This window comes from Schistocerca nitens, chromosome 1, assembly GCF_023898315.1.
Source record: "Schistocerca nitens isolate TAMUIC-IGC-003100 chromosome 1, iqSchNite1.1, whole genome shotgun sequence".
Classification (NCBI taxonomy): Eukaryota; Metazoa; Arthropoda; class Insecta; order Orthoptera; family Acrididae; genus Schistocerca; species Schistocerca nitens.
In genome coordinates, this window is record NC_064614.1 from 1,268,217,412 (window position 1) to 1,268,236,812 (window position 19,401).

Consider the following 19,401-nt stretch of genomic DNA (forward strand, 5'->3'; position numbering starts at 1 on the left):
ATCTTCAAACCCTCTTTCTCAAATTCAGGTACGTGGGCCTGCGTTTCAAGCTGCTTAAGTCGAACTTCTTCCAACTGTCCATTGAGTATGTGGGCTACACCATCTCTCACCATGTCGTCCAGCCACTAGGAAGTTTGGTCCAAGGTATTGTCGACCTTCTGCGGCCCGCTTCGCTGAAAGAGTTACAAGCTTTTTTAGGCAAAATTGCCTATTACCACCAGTTCATTCCCAGGGCTTCCACCATAGCCCGAACCCTGTACTGCCTTCTGCGCAAGGGTGTTCCTTTGGATTGGTCGCCTGCATGCGAGCAAGCGTTCACCTCCTTGAAGGGCCTCCTAACGTCAGCACCTTGTTTGACTACTTTTGACCCCAATAAGCCATTGGTCCTGGCTACAGATGCTTCGCAGTATGGGGTGGGGGTGGTCCTGGCCCATCGCAATGCGGATGGCTCCGAGCAGCCACTGGCATTTGCGTCTAAAACTCTTAGTCCCACACAGGCCCATTACTCCCAGGTAAAAAAAGAGGCTTTGGCCATTGTCTACCCTGTTGCCAAGTTTCACCCTTTCTTGTATGGCATGAAGTTTCAGTTAATCACTGGCCATAAGCCATTAATATCGTTATTTGGCCCCGCCTCGCTGATTCCAGATAGGGTAGCCCACAGACTGCAGCACTGGGTCTTGTTCCTCTCTATTATGACATTCATTTTTGCCCTACTGGACAGCATGGCAATGCCGACGCTCTTTCCCGTCTTCCGGTGGGCCCGGATCCTAAGTTCGATCGGGAGGAGATTATGTGTTTTCATAGTGGTTGATGGCTTCCTGATCACTAGTTCTAGAGTCGCCAGGTAAACGGCAGCTGACGTGGTCCTCTGGCAAGTAGTTCGCCTTGTTCAGCAGGGGTGGTCGTCCCGACCTCCAGGCCAGGCCTCAGACCCTCTTTGTAATTATTTTGTCCTACGAGACCGCCTCTCAGTCTTGGAAGGAGTTCTCCTTCTGGCTACCGATGATACAGCTCCTCGTGTGGTTGTTCGAGCAAGTTTGCAAAGGGAGGTCCTCACATTATTATATGCGAGGCACTGGGGTGTTTCCTGTACTAAAACCTTGGCTTGCAGACATGTGTACTGGCACTGTATTGACAGGGAAATTGAGCACTTGGTGGCCGCCTGTTCCCAGTGTGTGAGCCAACAGGCGTCTCCCAGGTCAGCGTTCTCTTCATTGCCGCCTGCAACCCAGGCATGGGAACGTGTTCACATAGATTTTGCGGGCCCGTTTCTCAATGGCTTTTGGCTAATTGCCACTGATGCTTATTCCTGATTCCCATATGTGGTTTGCTGCTCGTCAACCACTTCAGAAGTTGCAATCCAGGCACTCGCAAAAATCTTTTCTGTGGAAGGTCTGCCAGTCGCCCTGGTATCGGACAATGGACCTCAGTTTATTTCACAGACCTTCCAGGATTTTTTTAGGCGCTTCGGTATTCGGCACGTTTGCTCTCTCCCCTTTCATCCACAATCGAATGGGGAAGCCGAGTGCATGGTGCACACATTTAAGACGCAGATGAAAAAGTATGTGCATGAATTTCCTGTGGAGAAGGTGTTGACGTTTTTCCTGATGGCATACCGGACCACACCTATGGGAGAACGCAGCCCCGCAAAGCTCCTCTATGGGCGCCAACCTAGGATGCTGCTGCACCTCCTCCAGTCTGGTCCTCACCAGTCTTCACAAAATGGGGTACCCGACTTTCCACCGGGTATTTCTGTCTGGGCACGTGGGTTTGATCGCAGTCCACATTGGATACCAGTGGTGGTGCTGCACTGCACTGGCCCCCGGCTCTATACCTTGCAGGTGGGGGACCAGGAGGTACGTCATCACCAAAATCAGCTACGTCCATGTTTGGGCACCGACCCTCCGACCCCTCAGGCACCAGCTTCCCCATTGCCGGCAGCTGTGTTGTTTTCTCAGGGGACGCTACCGCCCCTCCCACCTGTGACTCCACCACACTGCGGTGGTTCTCAGCCTTGGTGGCCTTCAGTAGCTCCAGCACCGGCATCACCATCGTTAGAGATGCCCCGGTGAGAGCCGGTCCCCCTCGCAGGCTCGGTTTCTCAGGAGGCTGGTTCACCTGTGGTCGTGCCTTCCCCATCGTCCCTGCCACTGGGTCTTGCCCCTCCCGCGGTGGAACGGGATCCGGAGTTCAACAGCTTGTCGCCCGTTCTGTTCCGGGCTCCGGTGGTGGGATTACGGGGTCCTCTTCGTGTGGGTCACTTCCAACCATATTCGAAGGTTCTGGCTCGAGATTTGGCAGATCCCCCCAACTCCAGCATTCCAATGAATGTGGAGGTCATCACTACTGCACGATGCTCCACCTTCCGACGCAGTGGATCACAGTGGCTTCACCCCCCGAAGGAGGAGGAGTGCAGTAGCCACCAGAAAGATTGCGGGAGGTGCATATCGGCACAGCGTGTCACTGACAGTAGTTGCTGCAAGTAAAGTCCCATCCACCAGAGGGCACGTGAGAATTCATCCACGCCCTCTGCTGGCAGAACAACAAAAACTCAGGCAGCACGGGCCGTGCCCAGTCAGTTTTACATCGGGCATGCCTAGCAGACAGTTCCCGGTGTACACTATGTGATGTGCGACAGACAACGTGAATCGTGTTAATACATTTACTATTGCTGGGGTTGGAGTAAGTGGTAGTTGGAGTGTACACGGTGCAGATTTTACAGGGTGGATTATTGCAGCTGTAAGAATCTATGGTGGGGGTAATGGTTTAGGAATCTCATATGTTTAATTAGGATGTTATCGAGGTTAGGAGAGTCACAGAAGGCAACAGTGGTGATGAGGAGGAGGAAGTCACAAAGAGAGGATGTCATTCCAGTGCTTGACTTCAGAAAGTCATACTCTTGATGGAATAATGTGTTGAGGCATTCAAGGCCTGGATGATACTATGTGACAAAATGGGCATCGTTCTGAGTTGTTTGGAAGTGACAGCTGTATTAGTCATTGGGTGAGAGGAGGGAACATGGTTCCAGTCAGTCTTTCTGCAGCAATTTCTGTTTTTACAGTTGCTGAAGAGATGATTTTCATCTAGTTGATAGTGTTTATTCCTTCAGAAGATAATACTGCAACAGAAGGCACTTTCTGTTCATAGTTGGAGTAAAGACTGAGTTGTCCTCCCAATGGCAAATTTTGAGAAATAATTGATCAGTTTTTACCTCTAAAAAGCATCACATCAAACATTTCAATATGTGCATGTTACTTGATTTGCTTTCATCTTTAAGGTGAATGGTGATCGCTGTTGCAGTTGTGTGCATTATGTAGTTAATTTTTGTTGTCATTTGAATGGTATAGTTAAAAAACTATTCAATAGTATGTCACAACTTTGCAAGGAAAATATCCCCTCTGCATGTACAGTACAGCCACTTTACAGAATGTATTTCTTTGTCCAGGTACTTTGGAAAACTGTGAAGAAACTGGTGCAGCCTCTCAAATAAATGAAAAGCCAAAATCATCCTCCAAAAAGAATAACAGTAAGTAGAGGAAGTGCTGAGAGTATTCTCACACACAACTATTTTACTATCTATGTATGATTAGCATTCACTTCTTAATTTGACTGAGCATTGAAATACATGGTAATAAACTGCATTTGGTTAAACTGTGAAGAAAGCCTTGCAAAATATTTTAAAATCTGATACATTACCTTCTTTAATACTTCTTGTATATTACTTACTTACTTACTTACTTACTTACTTACTTACTTACTTACTTACTTACTCACTGGTCATACCGGACTCGACAGTCCATTACCACAGCAACATACACTCCTGGAAATGGAAAAAAGAACACATTGACACCGGTGTGTCAGACCCACCATACTTGCTCCGGACACTGCGAGAGGGCTGTACAAGCAATGATCACACGCACGGCACAGTGGACACACCAGGACCCGCGGTGTTGGCCATCGAATGGCGCTAGCTGCGCAGCATTTGTGCACCGCCGCTGTCAGTGTCAGCCAGTTTGCCGTGGCATATGGAGCTCCATCGCAGTCTTTAACACTGGTGGCATGCCGCGACAGCGTGGACGTGAACCGTATGTGCAGTTGACGGACTTTGAGTGAGGGCGTATAGTGGGCATGCGGGAGGCCGGGTGGACGTACCGCCGAATTGCTCAACACATGGGGCGTGAGGTCTCCGCAGTACATCGATGTTGTCGCCAGTGGTCGGCGGAAGGTGCATGTGCCCGTCGACCTGGGACCGGACCGCAGCGACGCACGGATGCACGCCAAGACCGTAGGATCCTACGCAGTGCCGTAGGGGACCACACCGCCACTTCCCAGCAAATTAGGGACACTGTTGCTCCTGGGGTATCGGTGAGGACCATTCGCAACCGTCTCCATGAAGCTGGGCTACGGTCCCGCACACCGTTAGTTAGGCCGTCTTCCGCTCACACCCCAACATCGTGCAGCCCGCCTCCAGTGGTGTCGCGACAGGCGTGAATGGAGGGACGAATGGAGACGTGTCATCTTCAGCGATGAGAGTCGCTTCTGCCTTGGTGCCAATGATGGTCGTATGCGTGTTTGGCGCCGTGCCGGTGAGCGCCACAATCAGGACTGCATACGACCGAGGCACACAGGGCCAACACCTGGCATCATGGTGTGGGGAGCGATCTCCTACACTGGCCGTACACCACTGGTGATCGTCGAGGGGACACTGAATAGTGCACGGTACATCCAAACCGTCATCGAACCCATCGTTCTACCATTCCTAGACCGGCAAGGGAACTTGCTGTTCCAACAGGACAATGCACGTCCGCATGTATCCCGTGCCACCCAACGTGCTCTAGAAGGTGTAAGTCAACTACCCTGGCCAGCAAGATCTCCGGATCTGTCCCCCATTGAGCATGTTTGGGACTGGATGAAGCGTCGTCTCACGCGGTCTGCACGTCCAGCATGAACGCTGGTCCAACTGAGGCGCCAGGTGGAAATGGCATGGCAAGCCGTTCCACAGGACTACATCCAGCATCTCTACGATCGTCTCCATGGGAGAATAGTAGCCTGCATTGCTGCGAAAAGTGGATATACACTGTACTAGTGCCGACATTGTGCATGCTCTGTTGCCTGTGTCTATGTGCCTGTGGTTCTGTCAGTGTGATCATGTGATGTATCTGACCCCAGGAATGTGTCAATAAAGTTTCCCCTTCCTGGGACAATGAATTCACGGTGTTCTTATTTCAATTTCCAGGAGTGTATTTTCGCCACCTGTCCCTGTCTTGGGCTATTTGCTTCCATTCACCTCCAATACCTAAGCTCCTTAAATCAGCCTTCACATTGTCCTCCCATCTACGCCTCGGTCTCCCCACAGGACATTTTCCCTCTAAGTGCCCTACCAGTACTCTGTAAGCTGCCCTGCCCTCATCCATTCGAGCTACGTGACCCGCCCATCGCAGCCTACGTGATTTAATAATACTGATTATGTCAGGGCTTGAATAGAGTTCGTGAAGCTCTTTTTTATGCAGTTTTCACCACTCTCCGCTAATGTCATCCCTTTTTGCTCCGAAAATTTTCCTCAAACTTTTGTTTTCAAATACTCGAAACGGCTTTTCATTTTCCACAGTGAGAGACCAAGTCTCACACCCATACAGCATAACTGGTAGAATAATAGTTTTGTATATTCTAATCTTTAAATTCCTACACAATATCCGTGATGAAAGTAATCTATTCAGTGAGAAGTAGCACGCATTTCCTGCCCGTAATCTCTTCTTCAGTTCGGATTCAATCTCATTTCTCGAAGTGATGTCCACACCTAGATACTTAAATGTGTTCACTTTTTCAAACTGCATGTCTCCAGCTCTTAACATTTCCTGATCTACTGCTGTTGGCATTCTAGTAGTAACCAGGTATTTAGTTTTGTCTTCACTTATCTTTAGACCTACATCTTCACTAGCCTTGATTAACGCATTCGCATTTGCTGTTACAGATTCTTTCCTATCGCTAATGATGTTTAGATCATCTGCATACCCTAATATCTTAATGTATCCATTTAACTCCACACCCTCTGAATTATCTGCTGCCATTCGTACAATATATTCTAGGACTAAATTAAAAAGTAGCAGACAGGGCATCTCCCTGCTCAAGTCCGTTCTTTATTACGAATTCTTCTGACTCCAATCTCCCCACGCGCACTCGACCTTTTGTGTTTTTCAAACTCGCTTCTATAAGTCTAACATACTTCTTTGGTATTCCAAGTTCCAAAAGAATTCTGTACAATTTTGAATGCAATACTGAATCATATGCTTTTGTAAAATCTATGAAAAGATTATGAACTGGTTTATTGTATTCCCATTTCTTTTCCAAAATTTGACGCAGGGTGAATATTTGGTCTATAGTTGATTTGTTCCTCCGAAAGCCGGCTTGGTAAATCCCCACAATTTCATCTGCATATGGTGTAAGCCTGCTTAGCAGAATATTCGAGAAAATTTTGGAACATACTGGTAATAGCGATATCCCTCTATAATTACTACAATCCATTTTGTCGCCCTTCTTAAAAATTGGGATCAGTATCGGCTCCTGCCACTCTTCAGGTATCATCTCTGAGTTCCATACTTTAGTTATCACTTTGTGAACTACTTCCACCAATTTCTGTCCCCCATTTTTAACTAATTCGGCAGTTATGCAATCTGATCCTGGTGCTTTATGGTTTTTCAATTTGTTGATTACATCTCTTACTTCCTTTAACGTTGGCTCAGGTATCTGGGGTTCTGCTGTATGTATTTCATACGCCTGCTCATTTCCTGCTTCCTGGTGTACATTTAATAGATGCTCAAAATGCGCCCTCCATTTACTTAATATAGCACTGGGGTCTGTCAGTATTCCCCCAGCATCCCCTTGAAGTGCATTTGTCCTAGCCCTAAAGCCCTTCCGATACCCATTTATGTCTAGGTAAAGTTCCCTAATGTTTTTTGTTTTACTGTTTATTGTTCAAATAATCCCTCTTTTTTGCCTGTAGCCTATGACCAACTTCCCTTCTCAAGTTCAAGAACTCCTCTCGTTTTCTGTCTCTCATTCTATCCCAATCTTTTCTCCTTTCCTCTACCAATTTCTTGCATTCCTCATCGAACCATGGTTTTCTCCTGTTCTTCTTAATTGTACCTATTGTGACCTTCGCTGCCTCTTTGATATTATTCCTCACAGTGATCCACTGTTTATTTACATCCTCGTCTTGATCTTCGTGTGTCCTGAGAGCATCAAACCTATTTGAAATTTCTATCATGTACCTTCTTCTAAAGTTTTCATCATTTAGCTTGTCAATGTCGAACCTAACAAGTTCTGCATTGTGACACCTTGATGTTGCTGTAGATAGCCGTTGGTGAACTTTGGCAACTACAAGAAAATGATCAGAATCGCAGTCTGCTCCCCTGAAAGTCCTAACATTTTCTATACTAGTGTGCCATCTCCGATCTACAAGAACATGATCAATTTGGTTTCGGTGTGTCCATCCGGAGAGACCCAAGTTACTTTATGAATGTCCTTCCTCTTGAAATATGTGCTCTGAACAATCATGTCTTTTGAAACAGCAAAATTAACCACCCTTGTGCCATTATCATTCGAAATGTTATGCAAACTTTCTTTCCCAGTTGTAGGCCAGAATGCTTCCTCCTTCCCTATCTTTACATTAAAATCACCTATGATTAATTTTGTATCATACGAGGAGAACTCATCCCACAGTTGATCTAGTCTTTAACAACCTCTTCAGTGTCCTCAGTTGGTGCGTGTGCATTAATTACTACTAGTCTATTCCACCTGACGGACAACACTATAACTGATAGTCGGTCACTAATGAACCTTATATCTCTGATTGCGAAACCTGTACTGTGAAACCTATTCCGAAATTGTGAGCTTCCGCACCTCCATAGAAAAATGTATAGTTATCCCTCTTTATGCTACCCTCCCCCTGCCACCGAGTTTCTTGAATAGCTGTAATGTCTACATCGTATCTATCTAATTCATCTAGTAATGTCTGGAACGTTCCTGGCCTGTTCAAACTTTTAACGTTCCATGTTCCCAACCTGAAAGTTCCTTTTGGCCTGAATCTCTTCGAAGTAGGTTCCGCCCAGAGATCCGAATGGGAACCTAGTTTACCTCTGGAATATTTTACTTCACAGGGACCCATGCCCATTAATGTTGCTGATTCTTGATGAGTAGATTTGATAGTAAGAGAAGAAGAAACAGGGATGGTTCATCACGCCATCGCCTGCTCCCCACTGGCTGTCCGCAACTGCTTATTTTTTTGTATTCGCAGCTACCCTTCATATCTGAAGGCCGTATCCCCTATCCGCAACCTGGGGACCCGCTGTGCCGTGGTGGTAGGGGCCCACGAGACAGAATGCTTCTTGTATATATGAGGCAAAAATATTCTTTTGGCTGAAGGAGTTTAAATTTAATGTCAGACTCCAGTGAATTACTCAAAGAAATAGAGACTGAAATTTTGTGGGACTGTGAAAATTCAGGGTCAATAGAACACATCTTATTATTTAAGTATCAAAATATATGTTAGTGATCTTGTTGACAAAAATATTATAATGAAAATTCCTTGGTGGTAACCATAAACAAAAATGAGGAAGGATAACCACTCACTTGCAGGTGAAACTTTAATTAATTAATTAACACATTGTGTTATGTAAGTCCCACCATAAAGAAGAAGCTTCAGGGATTTGGAACAAGACAAGTTATACATTAACAGGCAGAAACAGACACTAGTTGCTACTTCTGCACTGTATACAACAACAAACTATGATTAGCACTACTTTAGTCAAATTGATAATCACTTCTATATTACTTTATATGGGATAACTGAAAATTCATGCATATCAGCCTGAAGAAATGAAATAAATTGGGTAATGATGCCTTGCTACACAACTATTCACTGTAGTTTCCAAGAAAATAGGGCTCACTATTTGAAGACACAATACAGCACACCACATTCCAATTTTCTGTCAGTTTTCATGAAAGAGAAGTGGATTTTTGGTTGATTTAATTCTTATGTTTTGAGTATTCACATACATACAAGCCAAAACCATGGCTCATCAGTGAAGAAACACATCCAGTTCTGCGATTCTGAGGATGCCAACAAATTACCAAAACAGCGTACAGTACACTAGATGCAGACACCTTCAATTCCAGCACACTACAAACATGATACACAAAAAATTTTAACTTTCACATAGCACTGCCATAACAAACCTGGGATTGGACAATAATCTCTCCAAACTTTGTGAGAGCAAATGCAGCATCACATTCCTCACCTGAACGACTTCAGCATTCTTCACAATGGCCAGTCTTCTTATTCTCTTCTTGTCTGTGATTGATCTGCATTCAGGGAAATTAATGACAGTATTGTTGAACTGTTTAACATATGGTATCTCAGTGTTTCACATGAAGCTTTCAGCCTGTAAGGCCTTTGTCAAAAATAGATCACACACACACACACACACACTCAAACACGCACAAGCAGCAGTTCCGGTGCACAATGGGACTGGTGACTGGGTGGGGGTCAGGAGGAGGCTGGAGCAAGGAGGGGGAGGGATGGTAGGGTAGCAGTGGCGGACAATGCAGTGCTGTTGGGGAGCACACAGGGACGAGGTAGAGAGAGGGTAGGGCAGCTATGTGCAGTCAGGAGGTTAGATGGCGGGCAGAGGAGAGGTGGGGAGGGAGTGGTGTAGCGGAAAAGGAGAGAAGTAAAAAGTGTGGGTGTGATGGTGGGATGAGGGTTGTATAGTGCTGGAATCGGAAGAGGGAGGCTGGAAGATGGGTGAGGACAATGACCAATGAAGATTGAGGGCAGGAGGGTTATGGGAACATAGGATATATTGCAGGGAAAGTTTCCACCTGCATAGTTTAGAAAAGTTGGTGTTGGTGGGAAGGATCCATATGGCACAGGGTGTGAAGGCAGTCATTGAAATGAAGGACATCTTGTTTGGCAGAGTGCTCAGCAACCGGGTGGTCCACTTGTTTCTTGGTCACAGTGGCCATCCATACGGACAGACAGCTTGTTGTTTGTCATGCTCATGTACAGTGCAGCACAGTGGTTGCAGCTTAGCTTGCAGATCACATGACTGGTTTCACATGTAGTCTGCCTTTGATGTGATATGTAATGTTTGTGACTGGACTGGAGTAGGTGGTGGTGGGAGGATGTATGGGACAGGTCTATTACAGAGGTATGAGCCATGAGGTAAGAGTCCAGGAGCAAGGGCTGCATAGGATTGGATGAGTATATTGTCGTGGAATACCATTGTGGGAGGGGTGGGCAGGACATTTATAATTTCAGGGCATGATGAGAGGTTGTCGAAACCCTGGTGGAGAATGTACTTCAGTTGCTCCAGTCCTGGGTGGTAATGAGTTACAAGGGGAACGTTTCTCTGTGACTGGACAGTGGGACTTCGGGAGGTGTTGGGAGACTGGAAAAATAAGGCACGGTAAATTAGTTCTTGTACAAGGTAGGGAGGATAATTATGGTCTCTGAAGGCTTTGGTGAGATGCTTGCTATATTTAGAGAGGGACCACTTGTCACTGCAGATGCAAAAACCATGGGACAGAGGTACTGATGTAGTCATCTTTGAAGTGGATGTCAACATCTAGGCAGGTGGCTTGTTCGGTTAAGTAGGAACACGTGAAGCAAATTGGGGAGAAGTTGTTGAGGTTGTGGAGGAATGTGAATAGGGTGTCCTCACCCTTTATCTAGTTTTCAAAGATGTCATCAATGAATCTAAACCAGGTGAGGTGTTTAGGATTCTGGGTGTATAGGGAGGATGCTCTAGATGGCCCATAAATAAGTTGGCATGGGACGGTGCCATGCGGGTGCCCATAGCCGTACCCTGGATTTGTTTGTATGTAACGCCTTCAAAGGAGAAGTAATTGCGGGTGAGGATATAGTTGCACATGGCGAGTGGGAAGGAGGTAGTGGGTTTGGAATCCATCGGCTGAGAAAGGTAGTGTTCAATGGCAGTAAGGCCATGGGCATTAGGGATGTTAGTGGAAAGAGAGCTGGCCTCAGTAGTGATGCGTATGATAAAGGGACAGGAGCTGTGGAGGGTGACGGAGGAAATGGTTGGTATCTTTTTATATAGGAGGGTATGTTCCAGGTAATAGGTTGAAGGTGTTGGTCTACGACAGCACAGATTCTCTCTGTGGGGGCACAATAGCTGGCCACAATGGGGCATCCTTGGTGGTTGGCTTTATGGACTTTAGGAAGCATGTGGAAGGTAGGAGTGCGGGGAGTGTTATGGGCGAGCAGAAAGATGGACTCTGGGGTGAGGCTCTGGGATGGGCCTAAGGATTTGAAGAGTGACTGGAGATCGTGCTCGATATCTGGAATTGAGTCATTGTGGCAAGGTTTGTAGGTGGATGTATCTGACATCGGGGGGAGTCATTCTGCCAGGAAAACCTTGCAGTTCAAAACCACAGTGGTAGAGCCTTTGTCTGCAGCTAGGATTATAAGGTCAGGATCAGTTTATAGATCGTGAATTGTGGTTCTTTCTGTGGATGTAAGGTTAGTTTGCATGTTGAGGGATTTGGGGAATGATGGTGAGGCAAGCTTGGAGGTTAAGATATTCTGGAAAGTTCAGGGAGTGACTTGGGGGCAGTGGGGGTGGATCATGGTTGGATGGAGGAGTGAACTGAGTTAGGGCTCAACATTGGTCTTTGGTTGAGGGTGATTGGTAGGGCTGGTGGCAAAAAGTGTTTCCACTGTGGGGACTGGGAGAATGAGAGAAAGTCTTCAACAAGTCCTATGTGATTAAATTTAGGAGTGGGGCAAAATGTGAGGTCTTTGGAAAGAACTGATATTTCTGTGGGGCTAAGACTTCTGGAGGAAAGGTTCATGATAGTGTTTCGGGTCTGTTTAGAATCTGGATTCTGTGCGGTGGTGAGAGGGAGTTTGGGAGGGTACAGTAAATGAATTAGTTCTGTGAGACAGGGTTTGTCAGCTGTGAGGGGATGAGGAGGAGTTTTGGAGGTTGTTATAGAGGTGGTGGACAGTGGCACTCCAAGGCAGGAGTAGAACGTGAGTAGGGTGGAGAGCTTTTCGAGGTGGCATTGTGCATGTTGCTTTAGTTCGTGGAGGGCAAGAGTTTCAATATGTGTTATGGGTTCCAGGAATTTGGGATTGCATAGCAGGAGAATTTTGCAGATGGAGAGAAAGTACTGCAAGTAGGTTTGGGCTTGGTTGATATGGTTTTGCAGGACTATGTTGGTGAGTTCTAAGGATTGGTGGAATCTTAACATGTGGAGCTCATTGTGGAAGAAGGGGTCACAACCGGAGATGGGTAATTTGATGGTAAGGCCATTTGAGAGGAATCCATGAGCCAATCAACAATGCAGTAACAGTATGTGGGACTGGGTTCTGGCCAGGAATAGGAAACTTTTCTGTATTGACACAGATGAAAGTAGCAAGGACCTGTAATGGTGGAAGAAAGGTGAAAAATTACCTAAATAACGTAAAATTACGTCCGAAAAATTTCTGAAAAATAAACCCAAATACTTGGGAAAAACAACAAGAAGGATGAAACAGATGCAGCAGGGGGAAAGAAGATGAAATCTGAGGGAGTTGATGATAGAAAAAGGCGAAAACTCGCTAAAATTGGCGTGAAGTCACAATGAGATCATGGGAAATAACATGTGAAAATACAGGGAGTGGCACAGAGATTGATGAAGTAAAAGATATAAGTTTAATGATATCAGTGGGAGTAATGTGGGACATAAGATGCTGCACTGACAATCAGTGTGGTCTTGTAGCCGTCCATTGCGCACGGCCGAGATGGTTGATACAGTGTGGCTCATATGTAGAACATGTAGAACGATTTGTAAGGTGACAAGAGAAACACAGGAAAGAAGAGAAATAAGGACAGGCATTGAGTACAGTGATGCATTAGGAAATAGTAACAAAGGAAACAGCACTGGGTCAAGATTGAAGAAAAGCCATCAGGCGAAAATCAAACAATGGGAAATCCAGGATGGAATGTATCAATATTATGGAAAGGAAAGTTGCCACTCACCTCATAGTGGAGATGCTGAGTCGCAGATAGGCACAACATCTGACTATCTGCGACTCAGCATCTCCACTATGTGGTAGTGGCGACTTTCCTTTTCATAATATTGTTGCACTCCATCTTGGACTTCCCATCATTTGATTTTCACATGAAGCACATTTACAACATGTGCATATGAACAACTGACAAAATCCCATTGAATAATGAAATGTCATTGCTCTTGGGAAAAGTCATATTTACTAATCAATAAGCTGCGCACTACTACAGATGTTGTGTGACCTCTAACTGTTACATTGATATTTTCATTTGTTTTCAGTAATACCTGTATTGCTATCTTGCAGTGGCTGGTCTAATGAATGCGATGCAAATCCAGTTTACAGGCTCATTTATTCTCATGTGTATGATTTGTCAGTTGTACTATATTTTTATACTAGGACGAAAAACAGCTACTTTGACAAAACTTATACTCCTCCTCATATATTACTCAGCTGCTGTATTTATTTGATATTTCAAACCAAGCATTTATGTGATTTACACAGACATCTTTCAGCTCTGTATGTATTGGGAAATTCAGTACCTATTTAATACAAGTATCAAAGAATGTAAAATCTGGTATCAAAAAACAGTATGAATTAGGATAGACTGCTGCTCATGACATAGATGGGACGTTGAGCAGCAGACAGGTATACAAAAACAAGCTTTGTGTGTGTGCATGTGCGTGCGCATGTGCATGTGCGCATTTGTTTGTTTGTGTGTGTGTGTGTGTGTGTGTGTGTGTGTGTGTGTGTGTGTGTGTGTGTGTGTGTGCACGTGCAGCCTTCTTTTAAATGTGTTTCTCGGTTTGTCCTCTCCTCTATGTGAGGAGTTGCAATCTGTACTAATTCATGATGCTAATACAACTATTAGAGTTATCCAGAATTTACAGCCTTGAGTCCAAGTAGTCTGATAAATTGTAGGAGGAGTGGCTAACGAGGTACTTGTTTTACTATAGTTTTAAATAATTAGGAATTTTCAATTTCCTGCCTGGTGTTCCCTTATGTGCCAGATTATAAAACACTGCTATGAATCCTAGAGCTGCAAAGTCTATATGGAAACCATCTCTACTTCTAGTATATGATTGTGAATTGCTGAGTTCATCCTAAATTCATTCTTGTTGGTGATCACAAATACCATTATGGAGTATATGTACTGACATATAAATGAAGACAATATTGCCCCTCACTGGACATCGATCTAGACTCCATCACTTCCACACTTTCTGCAGACAGGTTTCTCACAGTAATGGCTGCTAAAAGACACACACCTAGCCAAAACTTCCATCATCTAGGTGAGACACCTCCACTGCATCAGCCCCACTGACCCCTCACCTCAGCCTCCACCACTCACCACTCTAATTTTGGATGGCCTGATCAGTTACCACCTCATGTCATGCAGCATCACATCTCTTGATTGCTACTGCTCCAACTTCTTATTGCAATGAGAAATGGTCACTCTGTGCCTCTGCATATGCAGGCAGGTATGACAGGGTGGGAACACACTTGGGTAGTGGCAGAATTCCATTCACCTTGTACTCCACACTCCTGGGGGGCTCTGTGGCCATCTAGCAGTGATTGTGTGTTCCAGTGAGAAAGTTCTTTGGACAGCACTGTAGCTCTGCAGTAGCAGCAGGCTCTCACTCACTCGGCTCTAGACTTGTGTTGTGTGTGCGTGTGTCTTGTATGTGTCTCCAACTGTTAAAAGAGCATAGATATATGGTATTTACCATCTCTAGCATTCCGTTTGGATATTGATATCTATGTCTCCACTAAACACTTATTATTATTATTATTATTATTATTATTAGTAGTAGTAGTAGTTTTACTCATCCATAAATCACTTTTATGAGAATAGTTGTGGGGAAGTAAATGCTTTTGCTGTCTCATATAGCAACAGTGGTGAGTCAGCGGGAGAAAAGCACTTCCCCTACTGTGGCTATCCCGCTTCAAGGTCAGGCTGAGCAAGCCTTCAATATATATTGTGGCAGACCAAGAGTTGCAATACTGTATAACACAAACATTAAATATTGTTAGAATTTTATAATTTGTTCATAGAATAGTGTACAGTGATGTAGATGTAAGAAATACTAAGACTGAACAAAATTCATGTACAGTGCTTTTTTTCATAATTTCACAGTCAGCAAGGAAAAGATATACAAAGCTGTAATTTTGAGAATATATGCATTTTGATATAAAAATATGAAGTAAAGGGTTTGCTACAATTATCTTCAATACTTTTTGATATTTTTAAAGAAATATGAATTTTGAACTAAAATGCAGGAAAACGTAGTGGATTATCCTATACCTAGATACAAGCTAGAGCATTGAAAAAACTGCATTATATCCTATATAAGAAGTATTGATGATGTACCAAATTACAGCACATTTAATGGATTTTACAACGATACAGCAATAACAGAAGAAACAGTTTGGAGGGTAGAGCCCACACAAGGTTCCAATGAAAAACTTGTAGCAGTTATAATTAATAAGATATGAAAGTAAACGTAAAGTGAAATGTTCTTCAAGCATATATTTACAGCAGGAAAAGTTACAGAAGTCATACAATCTCAACTGGACAAGCTATTAATAATTTAGTGCGCAGAGTGGGAGCAATTTGAGAACAGAAAGGGGCACTCTCATTTTAGTAGGAACCATTCCAGTTTGGCGGGAGAAAATAAAATGCCTACAGCTATCCTTGTGATTTTATTTATTTTGTAGCTACCAGTTTTGGGGCTTCAGTGCGCCATCTTCAGGCTATAGTTGATGCTGAAGAGGTTTACATGATCCCTATACATACCGCATCAATGGCCAACATAACTGATTACACAGAAAACTGGTTGGAGTGCTGACACTAAAGTTTTCAGGTAGTCTGCATAATCAGTAATGTTGACCATTGATGCAGTATATATAGGGATCGTGTAAACCTATTCAGCATCAACTATAGCCTGAAGATGGCGCACTGAAGTGCCGAAATTGGTAGCGATAAAATACATAAAATCACAAGGACGGCTATAGTCAATTCATTTTCTCATAATAGTAAACGGCTGTCATCCCGAAGACATCCTGTAAAAGGGATGGACATACAAAAAAATTCCATTTTGTTGTCCAATCTGGATGGAAATAAGGCTATATAAGCAGTCCCAGAATTGCCTTGTGGTTCATTTGCTCAGAGTATTTTGCCAGCAGTGTGTGTGTCATTATTGCCAGTGCTGAGCTCCACTGCAAAGTGTGTTGTGATTTAACCTGCAACTGGAAACTTGGGTCATTGGACAGCTATGTATGGAATGTGTTGAGAAACTTTAAAGTTATAAAAATGTCGGGAGTAACTTCCATGTGAATTGCCTTACTTGAAATGCCTCTTTCATTTCAGTCTAACATGGTTTGTGTGTTGCCCATATTCTAAATCTGCATGGCAAGTGGAATGAAACTTTACCACTTTTAGGTGAACAACAAATATTACTTTGAATTATAGAACAATTAGTTACAAAAAGAGAAATATGTGAGAGATGGAATTTTGAGGAGATTTAGGCTCTTTACTGTGCCAAATGGTGATTAGAGTAGTAAAAATTAACGTGCTTTATAAAAGATTTTGTGCTTGGTAACAACTGACTTCCTTGAATATTCTTTATTATTGAAGTAAGCAATCTTTTAATTTAGTGCTGTTATTTTCTTACTCACTTTTGAATTAGAGAGTGTGATATTATTTTTAGTTTAGCTGAGCTGAAATGCAGACAAGTCCAATGTAGATTGCAAATATCAGGTTTTAGGCTACTTTCTGGATGCTCATCAAAGTAATTTAAAAGCTGTTGTGGTGAAATAGTCACAGAAACAAAGCGGCAGAACCAAGCCACTGCCCTACATAGTGGGCATGTCATGGTATTACAATTTAAGAACAATAAGAATAATGTAATTATTATATACAAGCATTTACATATTTACAGGTCTAATTTCACAAGGATGGGACAGGTAGTTAGCCATGACATCGTAGTAGAAACCATCCCGGCTTTTGCCTAAAGTAATTTACAAGAACCACAGAAAACCTAAATCAGGACTACCAGCCTTACTCTCTCAAATACAAGGTCATTGTGTTGAAAACAATGCTACTTCATTTGGTTTACCAAGTATGGAGTTCCACAGAGCTCTGTCCTAGGATCCTCATTTTTACTTCTTTACATTAACGATGTACCATAAATGACTATGATGAAATGTCTAAAGAATCAGCAATAGACACTTCAATGTCTCTAAGTACTTGCTGGTTTCAACAAAATAAGAAAATAATAAATAAAAGAAAAATCATTTTCAGAAATGTGCACTTTTACTCACTTCTACAAAAATTTGTTACAGCACTATGTCTTGGCAGTACACTATTGAAATCAATTGCTGAAGCTAAAGTTCAAGGAATATGGCTACAAAGCAATTTAAAATGGTGCTGTGATGTGATAGCTCTTGAAACAAAGCACTCAAAAGGTTGTTATGCTCTTTGTGTGCTAACCCAAAGTGCAAGCAGGTCAGCATACTTTCATTCATTATTTTGGTAAGAGCTAATCTTCTGGGGATACTGAGCTCCCAGCAAAAAGGTTTTCAGGATCCTGAAATAAGCTGTCAGTGCTATATGCAACTAAAAGAAAACTGAAATATATAGACTGTACTTCATTCAGCTTGGAAAAAAAATAAATAAATAAATAAAAAATAAAATTAAAAAAATAAAAAAATAAAAAAAATAAAAGAAAATTAATAAATAAATAAAAATTGAGCCTTCCAACCCTTCACACAACATCTTTTGGGCTTACTTTGCTCCCCTTTTTACAGTTTTTTAAAGAAATTACGTTCAAAACAGGGTCCCTCTAGTGGTTTTGTTTTTCAGAATTATTTGGATAGTTAATCCAGCTTTTTGCAAAGTAATCTGTTCTCTTAAAGTAACCTTTTGTTTGACCACATGAATGATGGAAAAACAGTAATTGTAAGCACAAACGAATTTTTATACCAAAATAGTTTATGATTTAAGGATTTAACACAAAATGTAGTCTACATTGTGAGCTATTAGCCCCAACATCCATCAGTCTCTTCCACAGAGAAGAAACAGTGTCAGCTTATCTTTTCCTGGAAGCTGAATTATTTCATCAAAGTTCCACATAATTTCTTCTTTCAGTGTTGGGCACTTCCATGATTTCTTAGACTTCTGCATTGAACTTATATTACACTAAAGCACCAAAGGAACTGGTGTAGGCATGCATATTCAAATACAGAGATTTGTAAACAGGCAGAATATGGCACTGCTGTTGGCAACGCCTGTAGAAGACAACTAGTGTCTGGCGCAGTTGTTAGATCAGTTACTGCTGTTACAACGGCAGGTTATCAAGATTTATTTGAGTTTGAATGTGGTGTTATATTCAATGCATGAGCAGTGGGATGCAGCATCTCTGAGGTAGTGATGAAGTGGGGATTTTCCCGTATGACCATTTCATGAGTGTACTATGAATATCAGGAATCCAGTAAGACATCAAATCTCTGACATTGCTATGGCCAGAGAAAGATCCTGCAAGAACGGGACCAACGATGACTGAAGAGAATCATTCAACATGACAGAAATGTAACCCTTCCACAAATTGCTGCAGATTTCAGTGTTGGGCCATCAACAAGTGTCAGCATGTGAACCATTCAACAAAACGTCATTGATATAGGCTTTCAAATCCAAGGGCTTACTCATGTACCCTTGATGACTGCACGACACAAAGCTTTACACTTGCCTGGGCCCGTCAACATTGACATTGGACCATTGATGGCTGGAACAAGTTGCCTGGTTGGATGGCCCTTGTTTCAAATTGTATCAAGAGGACAGATGTGTACAGGTATGGAGACAACCTCATGAATCCATGGAATCTGCATGTCAGCAAGGGACTGTTCAAACTGGTGGAGGTTCTGTAATGGTGTGGTGCATGTGCAGTTGGAGTGATATGGGACGCCTGATAACGTCTAGATATGACTCTGACAGGTGACACGTATGTAAGCATCCTGTCTGATCACCTGCATCCATTCATGTCCATTGTGAATTCAGATGGACATGGGCAATTCCAGCAGGACAAAGTGACACCCCACATGTCCAGAATTGGTACAGAGTGGTTCCAGGAACACTCTTCTGAGTTTAAGCATGCTCACAGAGGCCTATTAGGCAGGTGTACCAGTTTCTTTGGTTGCTCACTGTAGACCCATCATCACTTACACTGGTAATTAATCTAGGAAAATATTCCCCTTTATATTTGAAGTTCACATACTGACCCACAGTGGAACAATTTCTCCAAATTCTGGACCACTCTTTCAACCTGATTACT

The 19,401-nt window shown here is 43.3% G+C and overlaps 1 protein-coding gene across 1 annotated transcript in view; it reads left to right on the forward strand.

Annotated features, from left to right (window-relative positions):
* Window positions 1-19,401, forward strand: part of LOC126239904 (sulfite oxidase-like) — a 153,718-nt gene that overhangs the window by 110,002 nt on the left and 24,315 nt on the right. Inside the window, exon 4 of the mRNA XM_049947894.1 lies at window positions 3,446-3,526. Within this exon, the coding sequence (XP_049803851.1) occupies window positions 3,446-3,526 (81 nt within the window). The remainder of the gene's footprint in view (window positions 1-3,445; window positions 3,527-19,401) is intronic.